Below are 20137 nucleotides of genomic sequence, written 5' to 3'. Positions count from 1 at the left end.
CAAAGTCATAAAAGACATAACAGTGATAACTGATTTAATCCCAAATTAACTATGATAGACTAATGAGACGAAGTGGTTCGGGAAGAGGGAGAAGGCAGATAATGAGAGCTAAATCCTCATTTCTTTTCTTTTCTTTTTTTTCTATTTTTGTGGTGCTGTGGATTGAACCAAGAGTTTCCCACATGGTATCCAAGCACACTACCACTGAACTTTTTCCCAGCCTACTAAATCATTATTTTCTATAATAAAAAGTCAATGCACATAGTTTGACAATCCGAAAAAAATCAACAATTATCATTATTAGTATATAATTAGAAACATAAAGCTCATACCAAAAGAAATAGCCAAGAATTGTAAGTAGCTGTCTCTTGGAAGTGGACATAATGGTCAAGGAGGAACAGGTCTGCTATTTTTTGATATAAGCCTATCAGAACTCTTAGATTTTAAATTTTTACAACTTTTTTTCCAACTTTGATAAAATTTTAAATCAATTTAAAAAGTGAATCATAATCAAGGTTTTCTTTCACAAATACTTTTAATATCAAACTTCAAAAAGTGAGCTGAATTCTCATAATTGTTACTGCTTCTAGTTAGCTGTGAAGTGTTATTTTTTTTCTTTTTTAAAATATTTTTTAGAGGTTGATAGATCTTTATTTTATTCATTTATTTGTATGTGGTGCTGAAAATCAAACCCAGTGTCTCACACATGCTAGGCAAGCACTGTATGACTGAGCCACAACCCTAGCCCACAAGGTGTTATTTTGATTGAAAAATATATATGTATTTTTAAATCAGCCAGGTGCAGTAGCATATGCTTATAATCCCAGTGACTCAGGAGGCTGATGTAGAAGGATCTCAAGTTTGAGGCCAGCCTGTGAGACCCTGTCTCAAAAAAAAAAAAAGAGGACTGGGGATGTGGCTCAGCTGTAGAGTGTCCCCAAGTTCAATTCCAAGTATCACAAAACAACTGAAAAACAAACAAACAAAAAACCCTAACCACCTTGTAATATAGATATGTAGTTAAACAAAGCAGCTATTATTTTAAAAAAAATTTTTTGTAGTTGTAGATGAACATCATACTTATTTATTTTTTTATGTGGTACTAAGGATGGAACCCAGTACCTCATACATGCTAGGCCACAGCCTCAGCCCTCAAAGCAGTTATTTTAATAATCTTTCCAGGATATTCTTTTGACATGTCATCAAAATTTAATAAGTGGTAATATCTCAAAATTTAGTTGAGAATTTGAATGTGAAACCTGAAACTTTTTAGTGATTTTTTTTTCATATGCTTGTTACATTAATGTATGTGACACTTTCACTTTTTAACTCATGCATGATTCTATCATGTTCTATACACTGGTCATCTGGAAAATACTGGTTCCTTAAGTTCATTATATGATAAAGCTATAGACATTAAAACGATACTGACACTGATCTCATCAGGAAATTCTGTAAATGTTGAGAAGCTGCCAAGTACATGATTGAAATGTTCCAAAATTCTTAGTTTTACTATAAAAGTTGGTTAAGTAAAATTTTACCATTTGCACACAAATACTAAAAGTTGAATTCCTTCAAGTGCCAGGCTCTCTTTATTTATTATGAGAAAATATCTGCCAAAATCCCACGTTTGAATAACTGTAGTCTATGCATAAATCATTCTTTCAGACAAAAACTATATGCCATGAAAAAGCAGATAGTTCAATCTGTACCTCAAACAACTGCACTTTTCCATATGATATTTCTGTATACTGCAGAAATGCTTTCTGTGGGGCTGGGGATGTATGTAGCTCAGTGGTAATGTGCTTGTCTAACCTGAGTGAGGGCCCTCTAACTCCAGCACCACAAAAAAAAAACAAAAACAAAAAAAAAAAACACACAAACACACACACAGAATTGCTTTGTGTTTATTTCACATTTTGTCAAACAGAATATTAATGATATATATTCAATGTTTGGGATTAATAAATCTTTGATTTGCTGGGTGTGGTAGTATACGCATGTAATCTCAGCTACTTGAGAGGTTGAGGTAGGAGGATCACAATTCTAGGCCAGACAGGGCAACTTAGAGAGACTCTGTCTCAAAATAAAATTAAAAAGTTTTACTGTTTCATCAAGGGTATTAATTGAAACCAGTGTTTTTTCTTTTTAAGAATACAATAATTTCTACTTCAATTTGCTGTCACTGCCTTGAATCCTGCTAATATTTGCATAATTTTACCCATCATTACTTCTGCAGCATCTATGAAAGATCAACACAGTGTAGGTGGTAAATAATATCTTTACTATTAGGAAAACAGGGATCCTCTAAAAGATCCTTATTTTGAGAAATACCAGAAGATTAAAAAGTAATAGACATTTACCTCTTTCTTCTGTTCAGTAGGGGACAAGCATTTGGCACCAACCTTCTGAGCTTCCTCAAAAAGGCTATCAACAAAATATTCACAATTTGTTTGTTGATTATCACTAAGAGGTTGATTGTTGGATCCTGTTTCAGAAACCCTAAGCAAAGAAACAAAGAAAGCACTACTCATTACCAGAGCTCTAAAAATATACAGAAGTTCTTCTAATTAAGGGATGTTGAACTGAGATGCTACCTCCAAGTCTGTGGTTCAGGTCCCCTTCTAAGTTAATATAAGATGTCACTAAGATGTAGACCCTACTGCCTATCTCACAAAGTGGTTGTGAAAATTAAATGCAAATACATATAAAAGTCTGTAGATGGTCTATAGTTAAGTCCTGTACACGTATTGGCACACAGAAAGCTCACAAATATTATATCATTATAATCACTTTGTACTTTCTGATATCTGCTTCTTTTGTTCAGAAAGCAGTTGGTGCTTAATAACTAATTAACAAACACAAAGCCACTAAAGCTGAGCAGGTAGAGTAGCTTAAGTTTTACTCCTTTATATTATCTATTAAACTTTATCTTGTGAATTCAAATGAATAAGAAATAGTTTATAAGAGGTTCAGAGTTGAGTGAGTGGAGATATAGGAACAGATATAATACAAAATGAATATAATAAGAGACATTTATGAGATACAGCTTAAAAAATCAGAGTTCTGGCTTCACTGAACAGGTGACAATGAGTTTCACATGTAAGAAACTATAAGGGGACAGAAAAAAAAAAGGGTAGGAAAGGCATTATGAACAACTCTATCCCACAAAAAAATTTAACTTAGATAAAATGACTAATTCCTTGAAAGGTAGAATCTATTGAAATTCATTTAAGGAATAACAGAAAATCTGAATAAACTTGTATATTAATGAAGTAGAATCAATAATTAATAATTTTCCAAAACAGAAGGACGGGGCTTGGATGCGTTCACTAATTAATTCTACTAAACAATTAAGGAAAAAATGATACAGATTCTCTACAATCTCTTCCAGAAAACAGAAGCAAACAGAAAACTATGAGAATGGCATTACCCTCATACTAAAACCACACAAAGATATTTATGAGAAAAGAAAATATCAGAAAATGTCTTTCATGATCATAGATGTAAAATTCCTCCACAAAACATTAGCTGGGCACTGTAATCTCAGGGACTTGGGAGGCTGACACAGGAGGATCACAAGTTCAAAGCCAGCCTCAGCAAAAGAAAGGTGCTAAGCAAGTCAGTGAGACCCGTCTCTAAATAAAATATAAAATAGGGCTGGAAATGTGGCTCAGTGGTTAAGTGTCCCTGAATTCAATCCCTAGTACCCACCCCCAAAAAATTAACAAATATAATCCAACAATGTGTTAAAAGGATTATATACCACAACCAGGTAGGATTTATTGTAGTTTATGCAAGTCTGATTCAATATCTGAAAATCAACTAATGTAATCTGTCCTTTAATAGGCTAAAGAAGAAAAATAATATGATTAAAGCCAACATATGAAGGAAAAAGCACTGACAACATCCAACACCCACTTAGGATAAAAGCTCCATGGCCTAGGAATAGAGGAGACTTCTTCTACTTGCATTTCCCTGATAACTAGTGACACTGGACATCTTTTCTTGATGTGGTGGTGCATGTCTGTAATCCCAGTGACATGGGAGGCTGAGGCAAGAGGATCTCAAATTCAAGGCCAGCCTCACCAATTTAGGGCCTATCTTCAAATAAAAAATAAGAAGAGCTGGGAACTCAATGGTAAAGCACCCCTGGGTTCAATCCCCAGCACAAAAACAAAACAACAACAACAAAGACATTGGACATCTTTACATAATCATTGGCCATTTGTATGTCTTCTTTGGAAGTCCTTAGCCCATTTTAAAAATCAGATTATTAGGTTTTTTCTTTTTTTGCTTTTGAGTTGTAGGAGAAAGTTAACCCTTTATCAGATACATGGTTTGCAAATTCTTCCCATTCTGTAGTTTGTCTTTTCATTCTGTCCATGTTTCCTTTGCATCAGGTGAGGGACTATGAAATACCTATTTTAGCTGCAAAACAACCTCTTTTGCTCACTTTCTAATTCTACCTGGTTCTCTATAAATAAGAGTGTCAGCTGTTGTCCAAATAAGTGAAGGATTTGCATCTCTGTACACTTTGGTAGCACATACAATGAATATAGAGTTTCACTATTGTATTTGAACTGTTGAACAGTTTTTTGTTTTTTTTTTTTTAAAGAAATCAGTCTTCAACTTTTGCCAACAGTTGTTTTTAACAAAATATTCACTGGGCTGGGGATGTGGCTCAAGTGGTAACGCGCTCGCCTGGCATGCGCGGGGCGCTGGGTTCAATCCTCAGCACCACATAAAAATAAAGATGTTGTGTCCACTGAAAACTAAAAAATAAATATTAAAAAAATTCTCTCTCTCTCTCAAAAAAAAATTCATTCATTTATTTATTGTGGTACAGGCATTCATTCTTTCATTGTGATACTGCAGCCCTTTTTATTTTGAGACAGGATCTTGATAAATTGCACAAGGTAATCTGGAACTTGCAATTCTCTTGCCTCAGTTTTTTAGTTGCTGGGATTGCCAAGCATCTGCCACTATGCACAGTTTAAACAAATCAATTTGTCACAAAAAAAAGATTACAAATGTGCCAGGTGCAGTGGTCCACAACTGTAGCCCCTTACACTTGGTAGGCTGAGGCAGGAGGACCACAAGTTTAAGACCAGCCTGGACAAAATAATGAGACCCACATCTTATAAATAAATAAATAACAAAAAACAAAACAACAGCAGCACAAAGCAACACTAGGCTCATCTCCAATAAACCTGCATGGTGGACAACACTTCATATGTGTTATCACAACTTATTACTAGGGGAATTAAGTGCATCCTGTGACTCCATTATCAGAGAACTCTTCAAGTTTGTATATGATTTGCCCTAGGCTATGTCCCACGTATTTTCGCACCTTGTAACTCTTCACTGCAATAAATTATAGCCATAAATAAGACTATGAAGACTACATACTAAATCCTGTGACTCCTCCTAAAAAACAAAATGAAACCTGAGAGTGGTCTTGTTCTCAGACACAATCTCACAATTATATAATAAATAATCAAATTTATATAAACCAATAAATGCCCAAATGGGGGGGATACAAATATTTCTTTGGTGTGGGTATCTATCTTTTTTTTTTGGTACCCCTTGAACCCGGGGGTGCTCAATCACTAATCACTAAGTCACATCCCTGGCCCTCTTTTTATTTTTAGACAGGATCTTGCTAAGTAGCTGAGGTTAGTCTTGAATTTGTGATCCTTCTGCCTTAGTCTCCTGATTTTTTGGGATTACAGGTGTGCTCCAACATGCCTGGCCAGTTCTGACTTCTTAAAATGTATTGTAAATAAATGAAATTTACCTTGCCAAGTTTTTAAAACAATGAGGATAAGACAAAAATAAATATTTAACTTTAGATAAGCGAGAATAAATCATCCTATATTGGTAAGAGCCATAGACTTTGCACTTACCATTTACTGAGAGCCAATACATGCTAATACTTTGCTAAGTGTATTGTATTCTTTATGTCATTCTCATAAAAACCATCTAGATAGGTAGATATTTACATTCCCATTTTATAGACATGATATCGAAATTCAATGAATCTACCTAAGTTGCCCATAGGTCAAAAAAGAAATAGAAGGCAAAGATAGGATTTAAACCTATGTTTATCAGACTCCCAAACCATCATATTTCTACTATGTCTCCAAGATAGTATAAGAGGCTAATGAGGTAGTTAAACTTTTCACTTCTGAGAGGTAACGTGTGAATAGAGAGAAATTCAACACTTGTTTCAATTAATGAAAGATTTAGGGTTGGGGTCATGGTAGAGTGCTTGTGTAGCATGTGTGAGGCACTGGGTTTGATCCTCAGCACTGCATATAAAGAAATAAAATAAGTAAAGGTCCATCAACAACTAAAAACAAAAAAAATTCAAAAACAAAATAAAAGATTTAGTAATTTCATTACAATCTGTTCAATGAAGATATGGTTTAAAAAACTACTTCAAAATATAGTATTTATATACTACCATTTAAAAACTACTATTATTGTTTTTGCCTGTGGCTGCAGGTATTGCTCAGTGGTAGAAAGCTTGCCTAGTATGTGTAGGCTCTGGGTTCCATGCCCAGAACTGGGGATATATATATATATATATATATATATATATATATATATATATATATATTACTGTAAGATATTTACTATTATATATATATATATTTTATGATTAGATAATTACCATTAGATATTTACTGAAGAAAATATACATACTTAAAACTTACTTTATTATCTTTGCCAGTGACATGTAATACAAATAGAGAATAATAATAACAAAAGCATTAACAAAGAAATTCATAATTTTAATTAACTTACCACTTCTCTTTTATACTTTCAAGATTATCTACTTCTTTCATTCTCTTTGTGTTACTATAAAAGTAAAAAAACAAAAGCAAAAGTTCCCAATTTAGTATTTTAAACAAATCATTATTATGTATGCATCAATATATTTCAATATATAAATTATCAGGTAAGTCTGAAGTTGCATTAAAAGGGTCTTAGAAACAAGTGACCAAACTCAGAATTGTCATTTTTCATGTATAAAAAAAGCAATAATAAATATTAGCTTTGTATATAACTATCAAGATAGCCATCTCCCAACCCCTGAATAAAGTCTTTAGTATGTGTCATTTGAAAAAAATTATCATATATATATATACACACACACACACATATATATATACTTACATACACACACATATATATACTTACATACACACACATATATATACTTACATACACACACATATATACATATGTGTATACATATATATCTATCAAATTTTTTTTTTCTAATGGTACTAAGGATTGAATTCAGAGGTGCTGTACCAGTGAGCTACATCCCATCCCTTTTTAAATTTTGAGTCAGAGTCTAACTAGTTTTTTATTTTGAGTCAAGGTCTCACTAATTGCTAAGGCTGGCCTAGAATTTGTAATCCTGCTGCCTCAGTCTCCTAAGTCACTGGGATTACAGGCATGTGCCACCACGCCCAGCTGAAAAGAGTAATTTTTTATGTGCTAGTATGAAGAACCCTAGGGGAAAACAGAGCTTCCAGCATTCAAATTATTAGTAATATTATGTTTTGTTTTGTAGATGGACAGCATGCCTTTATTTCATTCGTGTATTTTTTTTTAATGTGGTGCTGAGGATCAAACCCAGTGCCTCTCACGTCCAAGGCGAGAGCTCTGCCACTGAGCTCCAGCTCCAGCCCATGGTTGTTTTTATGAAACTACAGTACAAGTATAAAGGAGACGGTCTCCACCAGGAGACTCTCAGAGGACAGATGGCAGTCAGTAGCTAGAGATATTTTTGATTGTCACAACTAAGGAACAAGAATAATATTGCCCCCACAAGAAAGAATTATTCTGCCTGAAATGCAATAGTGTTTAAGTTGAGAAACCTGGAATAAGGCAAAGAAGTAATTATAATTATTGCTGAAAAGAAAAAAAAAACAAAAAACAAGATATTTTTGGTCAGAGTTAAAGAGATACATAACAATCAAAGAAACCAAGGAAAATTCCTATTATCCTAAATTTTAAATTGGAAATATCAATAAACTCCTGTGTTTTTTCTTAAAAAATTACATATGAGTTCTGTCCACCTGAAAAGGCCCCAAAGCAACCATCAATCCAATTAACAATGAATAACTCTGGTGACAGATGTATGGTCTCCTAATATCATTTCCTAATAAAAGGAATCAACTTTTACTAGAGAAAAGGCTGACTTCGGATCTGGGATAGAAAATGTGCACTGGGTACCTGATATATCTTGCCATCTTGGATTAGTGTCAAAGGGATTCAGAAGTCAATTTGAAGAGGTTTATTTCTATTGGCCAGAGAATGGACCAAAAAAAAATTAAAAACTTAACATTAATTGAAACACAAGTATGAATTCATAATAATACTCATTTTAAAAAAAGAAATTGTTAGTAGTCTTCTTTCAAGAATTCTAGAGTCCGAGTGAGGCACAGTGGTGTATACCTGAAATTCTAGTTACTCCAGAGGCTCAATCAGGAGAAGTTCCAGGCCTGTGTGGGCAACTCAGTAAGACCCTATTCCAAAATAAAAATAAAAGAGCTGGAAGTGGGGGTGGGGCTGGGGCTAAGTGGTAGAGCGCTTGCCTAGCATGTGTGAGGCACTGGGTTTGAGGGAGGGAGGGAGGGAGGAAGGAAGGAAGGAAGGGTATTGAGTCCATCTACAACTAAAAAAATATTAAAAAATAATTAAATAAAAGGGCTGAGGAGATAAAATAAAACTAAAATTAAAAGTCAGGTGGTAGAATGCTTTCCTTCACGTGTGAGGCCCTGGGTTTAACCCACCACCACAAAAATAAAATAAAATAATAATAATAATAAATCTGGACTACTAGGATCCCAGCTCTGTGTATGTGGGAACTGAACCTAAGGGTGCTTTACCATTGACCTACATCCTCAGTCCTTTTTATTTTGAGACAGGGTCTCATTAAACTGCTGAGGCTAGCCTGGAACTTGCCACCCTCCTGCCTTAGCCTGAGTAGCTGGGATTACAGATTGTGCCACCGGCTGCTGCTGCCTTTTTTTTTTTTTTCTTTTGAGGTGGGGGTCTTGTCACATTGCCCAGGCTAGCTAGTCTCAAAATCCTGGACTCAAGTGATCATTCTGCCTCAGACTATTGAGTAGCTGGGACACAGGCACCTGGATTCCCAATTCTTTATTTTGAAAACTAATAAATAAGGGAAAGAAACAAATAAGCATCCTGTCTGTACATTCTCAGTAACCAAAGAGTTAATGCAAGAAGCTTTCTTTATAAATAACTCCACTTAATTGAAATTGTATAGAAATAGAACACCTCCAATTTGCTACTCGTAATAATGGATCTAGACAATATCAATAACTAATGACAGCACAAAAAAGAGCTAACCAAAAATAAATGTATGCCTCAGTATACAAATTTTCACCACCATTTATAGAGAATTCTTGCCCAAAATGTGAATCTGAATCCATTCAAGCCTCTAGATCTAACTACCATATTAGAGGAAATACAGGGTATAAAGGAACATAATCAGATGATATCATGGGGATTTAATCAAATATTTAGAATGTGGGAAATTCTGTAGGATAAATGATACACTTTCTTCAATATATATAGTACCAGAGAGAGTGACGTAGATTTTTAAAAAGAAATTTATCAATGTATTACAACATGTGGATCATTATGTAGGCTCTCCCCCACCCCCACCCCGTCCGAGTACCAGGGATTAAACTCAAGGGTGCTAAATCACCGAGCTTCATTCCCCAGCCTTTTTATATTTTATTTTGAAACAGGGTCTTGCTAAATTATTCAGAGCCTCCCTAAATTGCTGAGGCTGACTTTGAACTCGCAATTCTCCAGCCTCAGCCCTCACGAGCTGCTGGAATTGCAGGCTATAGATTTTATTTAATTCACCTGTCAAAAAAAAAAAAAAAAAGTTATGGAATCAGGAACATATGAATATTTGTTGTGACTGGATATTTGATGTTACTGCAGAGTAAAAATTACCTTAAAATATATATATTTGGTTAGCCATGATGGCACACACCTGTAATCCCAGTGATGCAAGAGGCTGAAACAGGAGGATCATAGGTTTAAGGCCAGTCTCAGCAGCTTAGCAAGACCCTGACTCAAAGTAAAAAACAAAAAGACCTGGGATTTGGCAACACATGTACACATATACACATTTGGCTGGGAGTGGCGGTGCATGCCTATAATCCTAGCAATTTGGAAGGCTAAGGCAGGAGGCCAGTGGTACAGCAAATGGGTTCTCCATTATGACAACAAAATAAAAAATAAAAGTAAACACACACACACACACACACACATACACACTCACTCTCTCTCTCTCTCTCTCTTACACACACACTTAATGCTGAAGCAGAAGGATTACAATTTCAAGTTTAAGGCTGGCCTGGGCAACTGTCTAGATCCTGTCTTAAAACTTAAAAAATGTAGAAAGGGTTGTGGGTGTAGCTTAGTGGCAGAGTGCCCCTGGATTCAATCCCTAGCAGCATACATATGCGCACACACACCCACACAGACTTAAAGATAAATTTGTAAAGAGTAAAACTAAAAAAGCGTAATAAGACATATGGTTTACTCATGGCTTGAAGGTAATGTGGAACAGTGAGAAATTTTAATAGTACATGGAAGTGCTATGTGAAGTCAACACAGACAACAGTTATGAACTGCCCACTGGGAAAAATCAGCTTGTTCTAGCTAATCTGGAATGTTTGGGGTAACTAAACTGAGTAAAACACAACTAGATTGATTACAGAAAGAAAGAAAAAAAAAAAAAAGACACAATAACTTTTTAACATTTTATTTATTTTTTTATTTCTTTGAATTTTTATTTCATTTTATTAGTTTTCGGCAGACACAACATCTTTGTTTGTATGTGGTGCTGAGGATCGAACCCGGGCCAAACGCATGCCAGGCGAGCTTGCTACCACTTGAGCCACATCCCCAACCCCACTTTTTAACATTTTAAAGTTGAACTTTAAGGATAGCAAACTGAGTATAGACTGGGCAATTTATCAACACCCTGTCTCAAAAAATTAATTAATTTATTTATTAAAATTAAAAGGGGGGCTGGGGATGTGGCTCAAGCGGTAGCGCGCTCACCTGGCATGCGTGCGGCCAGGGTTCGATCCTCAGCACCTCATACAAACAAAGATGTTGTATCCGCCAAGAACTAAAAAATAAATAAAAAAATAAAATTAAAAGGGTTGGGAAGTAGTTCAATGGTAGAGCACTTGCCTAGTATGCATGAGGTCTTACATTCAACCCCTGGTACAAAAAACAAACCAAACCAAACCAAAACTAAAATAACTAAAAAGGGGGCTGGGGATGTGGCTCAAGCGGTAGTGCGCTCGCCTGGCATGCGTGCAGCCCGGGTTTGATCCTCAGCACCACATACAAACAAAGATGTTGTGTCCGCCGAAAGCTAAAAAATAGATATTTAAAAAAAAATTCTCTCTCTCAAAAAAAAAAAATTAAAATAAAATAACTAAAAAGTTTTGGAGTGCAGCCCAGCTGGACATTGTGGTACATACCTGTAATTCCAGCAACTGGGGAGGCTGAGGCAGGAGTATCACAAATTCAAGGCTGGCCTTGGCAATTTAACAAGATCCTATTTCAAAATAAAAATAAAAAAAGAATTGGAGATATAGACAGTTGTAGAGGGCCTGGGGATTAAACCCTCAGTACCAGGGGAAAAAAAAAAAAAACATAAAAATGCCACGTTTTAAGCATATTTAAGAAGAATGCAGATCTGCTCATTAATAGTCACTGAAAAATCCATCAGATTCCACTCAAACCAGTTCCAGAAAGTAGGCACAGAAACATTCTATGACTCTCATTCCAAATCTTCAAAATATCTGGAGGTGATTTTAATCTGAGCCATTGAAAATCAAGCTGAGGATTTCCTCCAGATATAATCTGTCTGGATAAGTCCTGACCTCTGCTTCTAGCTTCCTGTGGCTAATGGAGCTGGGCCTGTAACAAGAGCCCATTTGGCAGAAGCAATGATTCACATTTAGCCCCTGTTTTGCTGGTACAAGCTGCTCCTTATACCCTAGTTGTTACAGAGTAAAGTTTGTTATTAACTAGGACATGAAAGAGGAATAGAATCTTGACAAAATTTAGATCTGGGAAGAAATAATGGTAATAAAAGGCATTCAAGATAGAGGAAGGGGAGGTGTAGCTCAATGGTTGAGCACTTGCTAGCATGCATGAGGTCCCAGGTATGATCCTCAGCACCTTAAAAAAAAAGACTTTTCAAGCAATTAAAGTATGATAGGGAAGTATGCTCTTGAAAGTACACTATCTAGGGCTGGGGATGTGGCTCAAGTGGTAGCGCGCTCGCCTGGCATGCGTGCGGCCCGGGTTCGATCCTCAGCACCACATACAAACAAAGACGTTATGTCCGCCGAAAACTAAAATAAATAAATAAACATTTAAAAAAAAAAAAAAAAGAAAGTACACTATCTAATGCCAGCAACTCCAGTGGCTAAAGCAAGAGGATCACAAGTTCAAGGCCAGCCTCAGCAACAGCAAGACTCTCAGCAACTCAGGGAGACCCTATATCACAATAAAAAATAAAAAGGGGTGGGGATGTATCTCAGTGGTAAAGTACCTGTGAGTTCAATTCCCAATAACCCCAGAAAAATATCCTTTTATTTTCATTATGAATTAATATAAACTAAGTTTCTTATCCTTTTTAAGAGAAAATTATAATTCTAAAAATCAAGGAAAATGTGAAAGGAAGGAAAAAGGAGGCTTTGCAATGGGTCAGAGAGTGAGTTTTGGAGAACATAAGGTGGGGGACAGCACCAACAATGTTTCCAACAATGGTGACTGAACTTCACACTCTACCTTTTAGCTAGAGGTTAAAGCGGGAGTCAATAAAGCAACATCATCCACGGTGAGCACCAACAATTACGGCAAATTGGATGCCCCTATTATCTCAAGTGGGTAATTTTTGTTTCTGAAGACTTCTTAATTTTTTCTGTACTGCTCTTCAAGTATATTACTCAGACTTAATAAAATAAAGACTATTTCAAAGAATCTTAGTTAATATTTATAAAATATAAGGCAGTGAATTACACATTAGATTTACAATGTACTGAATCAGATAAGTGGAAATATATTTTTATAATATCAAAATATAACATCTTAAAGGGATTGTTGGGTTTTTAAAATTTTTTTTAACTTTATTTATTTCTTTTTATGGTGCTGAGGATGGAACCCAGTGCTTCACACATGGTAGGCAAGTGCTCTACTACAGCCCCAGCCTCTAACAGTGCTTTTAAAATGCAGTCATTAAAGATAATGGTTAGATATGAGTAGAACACTATAAATATTTTTGAGTCTGCAAGTGCTTATTACATTTATTCAATAAATAAAAGTATACTTTCCCCCTGGTCAAGAATGAATGATAATGCACATTTTTACTTATTGGTAAAAACTAAACTAAAAAAAAAAAACCAACTAAACTAAAACCATTAAAGGGTGTAAGAACAACAAGAGAGCTAAAATGTTTATCTATCCCAACAGCAATATAAAAGGCAATGTCCAAAATTAGTAACTCAAAAAAAATACACACTGTTAAGAAGTATAATTGTGAATAAAAAACAGCTATGAGTTCAAAGTTGTTTCTAGAGAAAGGGAATGAGAATATTTTTCAATTTTAAGACTTCTAGGGGCTGGGGATGTGGCTCAAGTGGTAGCACGCTCGCCTGGCATGCGTGCGGCCCGGGTTCGATCCTCAGCACCACATACAAACAAAGATGTTGTGTCCACCAAGAACTAATAAATAAATATAAAAAAAAAAAAAAAAAAAAAAAAGACTTCTAACACCATCTGTCTTTTAAATTATGTAAAAATTATTTTTTTAATATTTAATTTTTTTTAGTTTTCGGTGGACACAACATCTTTTATTTTTTATGTGGTGCTGAGGATCGAACCCAGTGCCCTGTGCATGCCAGGCGAGCTGAGCCACATCCCCAGCCCCCTTTAAAAATTATTTTGATTAAAATTTTTTTCAACTAGTTTAAAAATATATTCAGACTTAATCAGATTTTCATGACCATTATTGTTTAAAAATGTCTAGGACTTGGGGAGTAACTTTGGGATAGGGTGTTTAGCATTAGCAAGACCCCTAGCACCACAAAAATATAAATAATAATATTTGTATTTCAAATACAAAGAATAGGGGGCTGGGGATATAGCTCAGCTGGTAGAGAGCTTACCTTACATGCACAAGGCCCTGGCTTCTATCCCTAGCACCTCAAAAAAAAAAAAAAAAAAAAAAATCACAACAACAAATACAAAGAACAGGGAAAGATAAATGACAACACCGACAATTCAGATGTTTACATTCTTATTTACTTCTTTTTGTGTAGTAAATAAAGCATTATATATACAGTTGTGCCAAGCCCTGGGGATACAAAGTGAACAAAATAGAAAAAAAATCCAGCACTTATGGACATTATGTTCTTGTGGGATCTCTACTTTCCCCTTGACATTTCTCCAACATTATTTATTTAGGTACTAGGGACTGAACCAAGGGGTACTAAACCGCTGAGTCACATCCCCAGCCCTTTTTTATTTTGAGACAGGGTCCTGCAGCTCAGGGATGATCCTCTTGTTTTAGCCTTCCAAGTCACTGGGATTACAGGTGTGAACCACCACGCCTGGCTTTAACTAATTCAAAATAATTTATAATTAATAATAATACATTGTATATTTTAAATAAGCTAAAATAATTGAATTTTAAATGTTCTTAGCATAAAGAAATGATAATCATTTGGACATGTTGGATGTTAATTAGCTTGATTTGATTATTCCACAATGTATACATGTATCAAAACATCACACTGTATCCCATAAATAGAATACAACTTAGAAACATTTTCTTTAAATATGATTTTTTTTGTCTCATAAACATAGCAAGTTCACTACACTTTTTTGTGCACGTTATAACCATCCTTCAAGGCATTCAAGATATCCTCTTCTAGAAAAAAACCATTAATGGGAGAATTATATACTCCCAAGGACCAAAGAGATGGTGACAACACTAATTTAGATGAGAAAAATCATACAGGGGAGGCATAATTTAGGTGGATATTGGCAAGGTTACTGAGTCAGTCAACCCTTTTTTTTTTTAATATTTATTCTTAAGTTTTAGGTGGACACTATATCTTATTTTACACTTATGTGGTGCTGAGGATTGAACCCAGTGCCTCGTGAATGCTAGGTGAGCACTCTACCACTGAGCCACAGCCCCAGTCCATCAGTCAACCCTTTGACACCAACATATTTTCATGGAAGGGCTCTGTACCTGGAATGTAAATCTACCTTGCAAAAGGTTTCTTTTAGAAAACATTTTATGATTCCTACAACAATCCTTCAAGTCCTAGCTCAAGATCCATTTTCACTGAAAGGTGAAATATTAAACCTTTATTAAGGGGCTGGGTTGTGGCTCAGGGGTAGAGCGCTCGCCTAGCACGTGCGAGGTGCTGGGTTTGATCCTCAGCACCACATAAAAATAAATAAATAAAAATAAAGGTTAAAAAAAAACCCTATTCCCTAGCACATTACTAATAATTTTCATAAGCCTCTAATAAATTGTTTTATTTATACTATAACAGTAGAAAATAATGAAAGTAGAATTTTGAGATTGTACATGTTATTTAACTTATATATAACTGTACATGCTATTTAACTTCTCTGAGTCCCAGTAGCCTAATTTATAGCATGGCTGTAATTGTCTTCCCCACAAGGTTTTTTGTTTTTGGTGCTTGGGGATTGTTTTAGTGCTTTGTCATGGATTTACATCCCCTGTCCTTTTAATTTTGAGACAGGGTCTTGCTAAATTGCTGAAGCTAACCTTGAACCTCCATTCTTCCTGCCTCAACCTCCCATGTTGCTGGGATTACAGGTGTGAAACAGGATGCCAGCTTCATGTTTGTTGTGTGTAATGGGGATTGAACCCAGAGGCCCTTTACAACTGAGTTACATCCCCAGTCCTTTTTTATTTTGAGACCAGGTATGTATAAATTGCCCAGGATGGACTTGAATTTGAGATCCTCCTACCTCAGTCTCCTGAGTCACTGGGATTACAAGCGTGTGCCACCAAACCAGGAACAAGGTTGTTTTGAAGACTAAAGGAAATACTGAGAATTTTTTTCTCTTCCTATCCCTCTATCATAATCTCTGTTACAGGGATCAATAAAAAAACATCCTCAGACTTCTAAATTCAATCCCTGGTACACCTTCCCCTGAAATGTATATACTTAGTGAATTTCCCACCACTATGTGTAAGGCATTGGTTCAGAATTAATGATAGAAGTATCAATATGAGGGCTGGGGATACAGCTCAGTTGATAGAGTGCTTGGCTCTCATGCACAAGGCCCTGGGTTCAATCCCCAGCAACACACACACACAATAAATAAATAAGAGAAGTATCAATATGACAGTCCTTATTGCCAGAATTTACAGACTAACAGGGAAAAAAGTGACTAAGTTACCAACTGCAAACAGGTGTTCACTTTGGCAGCACATACACTAATTGCAAACAGCACTGAATCATGAAGTTAAATTTAATTCTAACATGGAAGCAAAGTCACCATTATTTTAAGTGTTTCCTATCATAAAATTAGCAATATTCAAATGAACATGTAAAATTTATATCAATTGAAGGAGCTTCTATTAATGTATCAGAGTTAAATGACATGAAAGAAACTATGTAATGTGGTATACTGCAGCGAATAAAATAAGCTACCTGACAAACATCCAACTTATCAGCATTAAGCTGGGCCTCAGAATGGACAGATGAACAGAAGTTCTTTCATTTTTCTCCCATCTTAGATTTGTATTGTATATTACAGTTTACCAAATACCTTCTCAAATATTATCCTACCTACTCCCAACAGCAGTGATAAAATCAGAAGACAGAATACATTGAGTTTTATGAAACATATCCATTAAAAAGAAAATCTAGTCAAATAGATTTAGACTACGAAGACTTTGTAACATACACATAATCTGAATTTTTTAAATTTCATATTATTGCACAGCCTGGCAATGCAGCCTGTCATTCTAGCAATTTGGGAAGCTGAGGCAGGAGGATCACAAGGTTGAGGAGACCCTGTATCCTAAAAAAATAAAAAATAAAAATCATATTACCAATTTCACTTTTTTTTTTTTTTTTGTGGCCTTGGGGATTGAATCTAGGGCTTCATACATGCTAGGCAAGTGCTCCACACTGAGCTGCACCCCCAGTCCCAATTATACTTATCTTCATAAATATACACTTCAGGCTACATTTTTTTTTAGATTAGGTATTTCTCTAAAGATATTATGCAACTGAAAATGCTATCTATATATAAAAGCTGAATTTCTATTTAAGGATAAGGCCAGGATGGTATTAAACAGGAGGGAAAAGAATCCAAAAATCACATTTCCCTGTGGGGTTTCTTTTACTCCGATCTTCTATGGAATGTGATTATGTGTCTAAGTCTCCAAGAGCAACCTGACCATGATAGAATCAGAACTGGACACTTTATTATATTGTATTATGAATTCTTGTTTATTAAATACTAAATGGAAAACAAATTTTTTTTGTAATTTTCAGCTTATTTTAGCTGTAACCACTGTAATAATAATAATAATAATAAAACACATTTTTTCAGCTGGATGCAATAGCACATGCCTATAATCCCAGTTATTCAGGAGGCTGAGGCAGGAGGATTGCAAACTCTCAGGAAGACCCTGTCTCACAATGAAAAATAAAAAAAGGGCTGGCAATATAGCTAAGTGGTAGAGCTCCTCAGGGTTCCAGCCACAGTTATCACTGGGCTGGTGGTGGGAAACTATACAGGAAACATTTAATTTAGGTAGAGATTGACAAGGTTATTGAGTTAGCCATCCTTTGATGCCAGGATATTCTCATTTCAGGACTCTATAACTAAAACGTGAATCTATCTTGCAAAGCCCATCTTGAATAAAATTTCCTTTAAAAATCTTCCATGATTCTTCCAATAAATGAATTCACTAACATAGTGAGGGAAAAAATCAGTTAGGCACCCTTAAATTTACCATATTTTCACTGCTACAACTGTAGACTCAAATACCCTCATCTCCATTCTTGTCCTAGTTCAAACCAGTTTCAACAAAGCACAGGGTGACCTGTGGAAAATATAAATCTGGGGGCTGGGGCTGGGGCTCAGAATTAGAGTGCTTGCCTAGCATGTGTGAGGTCCAGGGGTCGATCCTCAGCACCACAAACAAATAAATAAATAAAGGTCCATCAATAACTAATAAAAAAATTTAAAAAATATATAAATCTGATTGTCTTTCTTCTTTGCTTAAAACCTTTTAATGACTTCCCATTGTTCTTAGAATAAGGTCCAAATCCTTTGGGTAATATTACAAGAAATTCAAATAGCTGTCTCAATACATTTGATTGGTTGGGAATTTCTGTATTAAAGTTAAAAAAAAATAAAATAAAAAAGGAAAGAAAAGAAAAAGCTGGTCCCAAATCATTAACATTACTTTAAAAAGCCCACACCATCTGTCTGTCCCTGACCTATCTTACTATAGTTCCCTTTTGCTTCCCACACTCCAACTGTTGTAATGTGACCTTTAAGTTCCTGAAATGGCCAACTTCCTAGTGTTTGGGTAAGTCCTTTCCTTTGCTTGGACCTGTCCCTTTTTTGGAATCAGTTTTCACCTAATTCCTGCTTACCAGTAAAATCTCAGCTTAAAGATTACAATCCTAGGAAAACTCTACCTGATTTTCTGTTATGTTCCCTCACCAACATTTTATTATATTATCCCTTTTTAGCTTTCAGTTTCTATTTTGGTGTACTGGTATTTATTCGCATGATTATTTAATATCTGTGTTGTCAGGTGACACCATACTTTCTATAATTGTCACTATCATATTCCTAGCACCCAGTATATAATACTTACAAAACATTCAATAGCTAAGTTATTAAGACATTGAGTGTTTAGTAACTAAAGCTTACTGTACTTAACTTCCTGCACACAATTCTTACTCATTTTTTGATCCCACCAATGACTACCACTTACTTTAGTATTATGCAAATATGCTCAATATTCGCTGAATTTATTGTCTTAAAAGTAAATAAAATTTCAGCGTATTTAGAAGACACAATATCCACTTTAAAAGAGCTTTTCCCACTAAAACCAAATTACAATCAGGCATAGTTTATAGTACCATGTTATTCCTTCCTGCATCAAAAATCAATATAGACTAACAGTTTCCTGTATTTTTAATTATCTCAAATTATGTACAAATGAACCAACCCTGGACGCCACACTGAAGTTCAGCATTCTTGACAAGACATAAACTCTTCTAGTATCGCGAGTGAAAAGGAGAAAGGACACACAGATTAAAGAAATGAAATTAGAAAACAGTGAACATCAGACCTTCAAAATATCAGGTGAGTTGGGGGAGACGGGTGAAGGTGCCCATCACGGGATGCCCACCTAAATAACAAACATTCTGTATTTCTGGATTGTGCTTTTGCAGCGTTCGCCTTTGGGAAAATGTCCTGATGGCACATAACTAGAAGTTTCTGAGCGCCCTTCCAAAGAACCGAGTGATGTGCTTCCACTGGGTTCGCGAGCCAAGAAGCCAGGAGAGCCGGGAGCGGGGTCTGCGCTCACCTGGGCTGGGCAGGAGCCTCGCCCGGCCTCCGCGCGCGCGACAGCCTCCCTCCCCGGCCGCAGGCGCGCAGTCTTCAGACCCGGACTCACCCGGATCCAGATCCCGGAGGCCGAGACCCCAGGGGCCCCGGGGGAGATGCCAGCCCAACCCGGGGGCGGGCGGACCCCGGCCCCCCACCCGACCCAACGCGTGTCAGCACCAGGAAACTCACCTCTGGGTGCGGCCTCGTGGCCCGGTCCTCAATCGTCCACAGCTCGCGGGCACCGCCCCTGCCGCTCCGCTAGGCTGGAGCCCCTCCGGGCTGCGCGTCGCCGCCCCAACACCCTTTCAGGCTCTGCGGCCCCGCATCACGGATGCGGCCCGCCTCCCTCGGTGTCGCGGGGTGCAGCGCGCGTGCCAGGGCCGGCTCTGCGCAGCCCCGCGGAGCG

At 36.3% G+C, this 20137-nt stretch overlaps 1 protein-coding gene across 3 annotated transcripts in view; it reads right to left on the bottom strand.

Annotated features, from left to right (window-relative positions):
* Positions 1-20137, bottom strand: part of Ubxn2a (UBX domain protein 2A) — a 34530-nt gene extending 14393 nt beyond the window's left edge. The window contains exons 1-5 of one of the 3 annotated variants that reach the window (XM_071601375.1): positions 19921-20137; positions 11565-11641; positions 11134-11203; positions 6814-6867; positions 2364-2502 (exon numbers count right to left, since the gene is read on the bottom strand). In XM_071601375.1, the coding sequence (XP_071457476.1) occupies positions 2364-2502; positions 6814-6854 (180 nt within the window). In that variant the 5' untranslated portion in view covers positions 6855-6867; positions 11134-11203; positions 11565-11641; positions 19921-20137. The remainder of the gene's footprint in view (positions 1-2363; positions 2503-6813; positions 6868-11133; positions 11204-11564; positions 11642-19920) is intronic. The other 2 variants (XM_071601374.1, XM_027937854.2) reach the window with 2 other exon arrangements.

The sequence above is a fragment of the Marmota flaviventris genome, chromosome 14, assembly GCF_047511675.1.
Source record: "Marmota flaviventris isolate mMarFla1 chromosome 14, mMarFla1.hap1, whole genome shotgun sequence".
In the NCBI taxonomy this organism is placed as follows: Eukaryota; Metazoa; Chordata; class Mammalia; order Rodentia; family Sciuridae; genus Marmota; species Marmota flaviventris.
The sequence above is the reverse complement of the archived record's forward strand: the minus strand, read 5'-3'. Positions and strand labels throughout refer to the sequence as shown.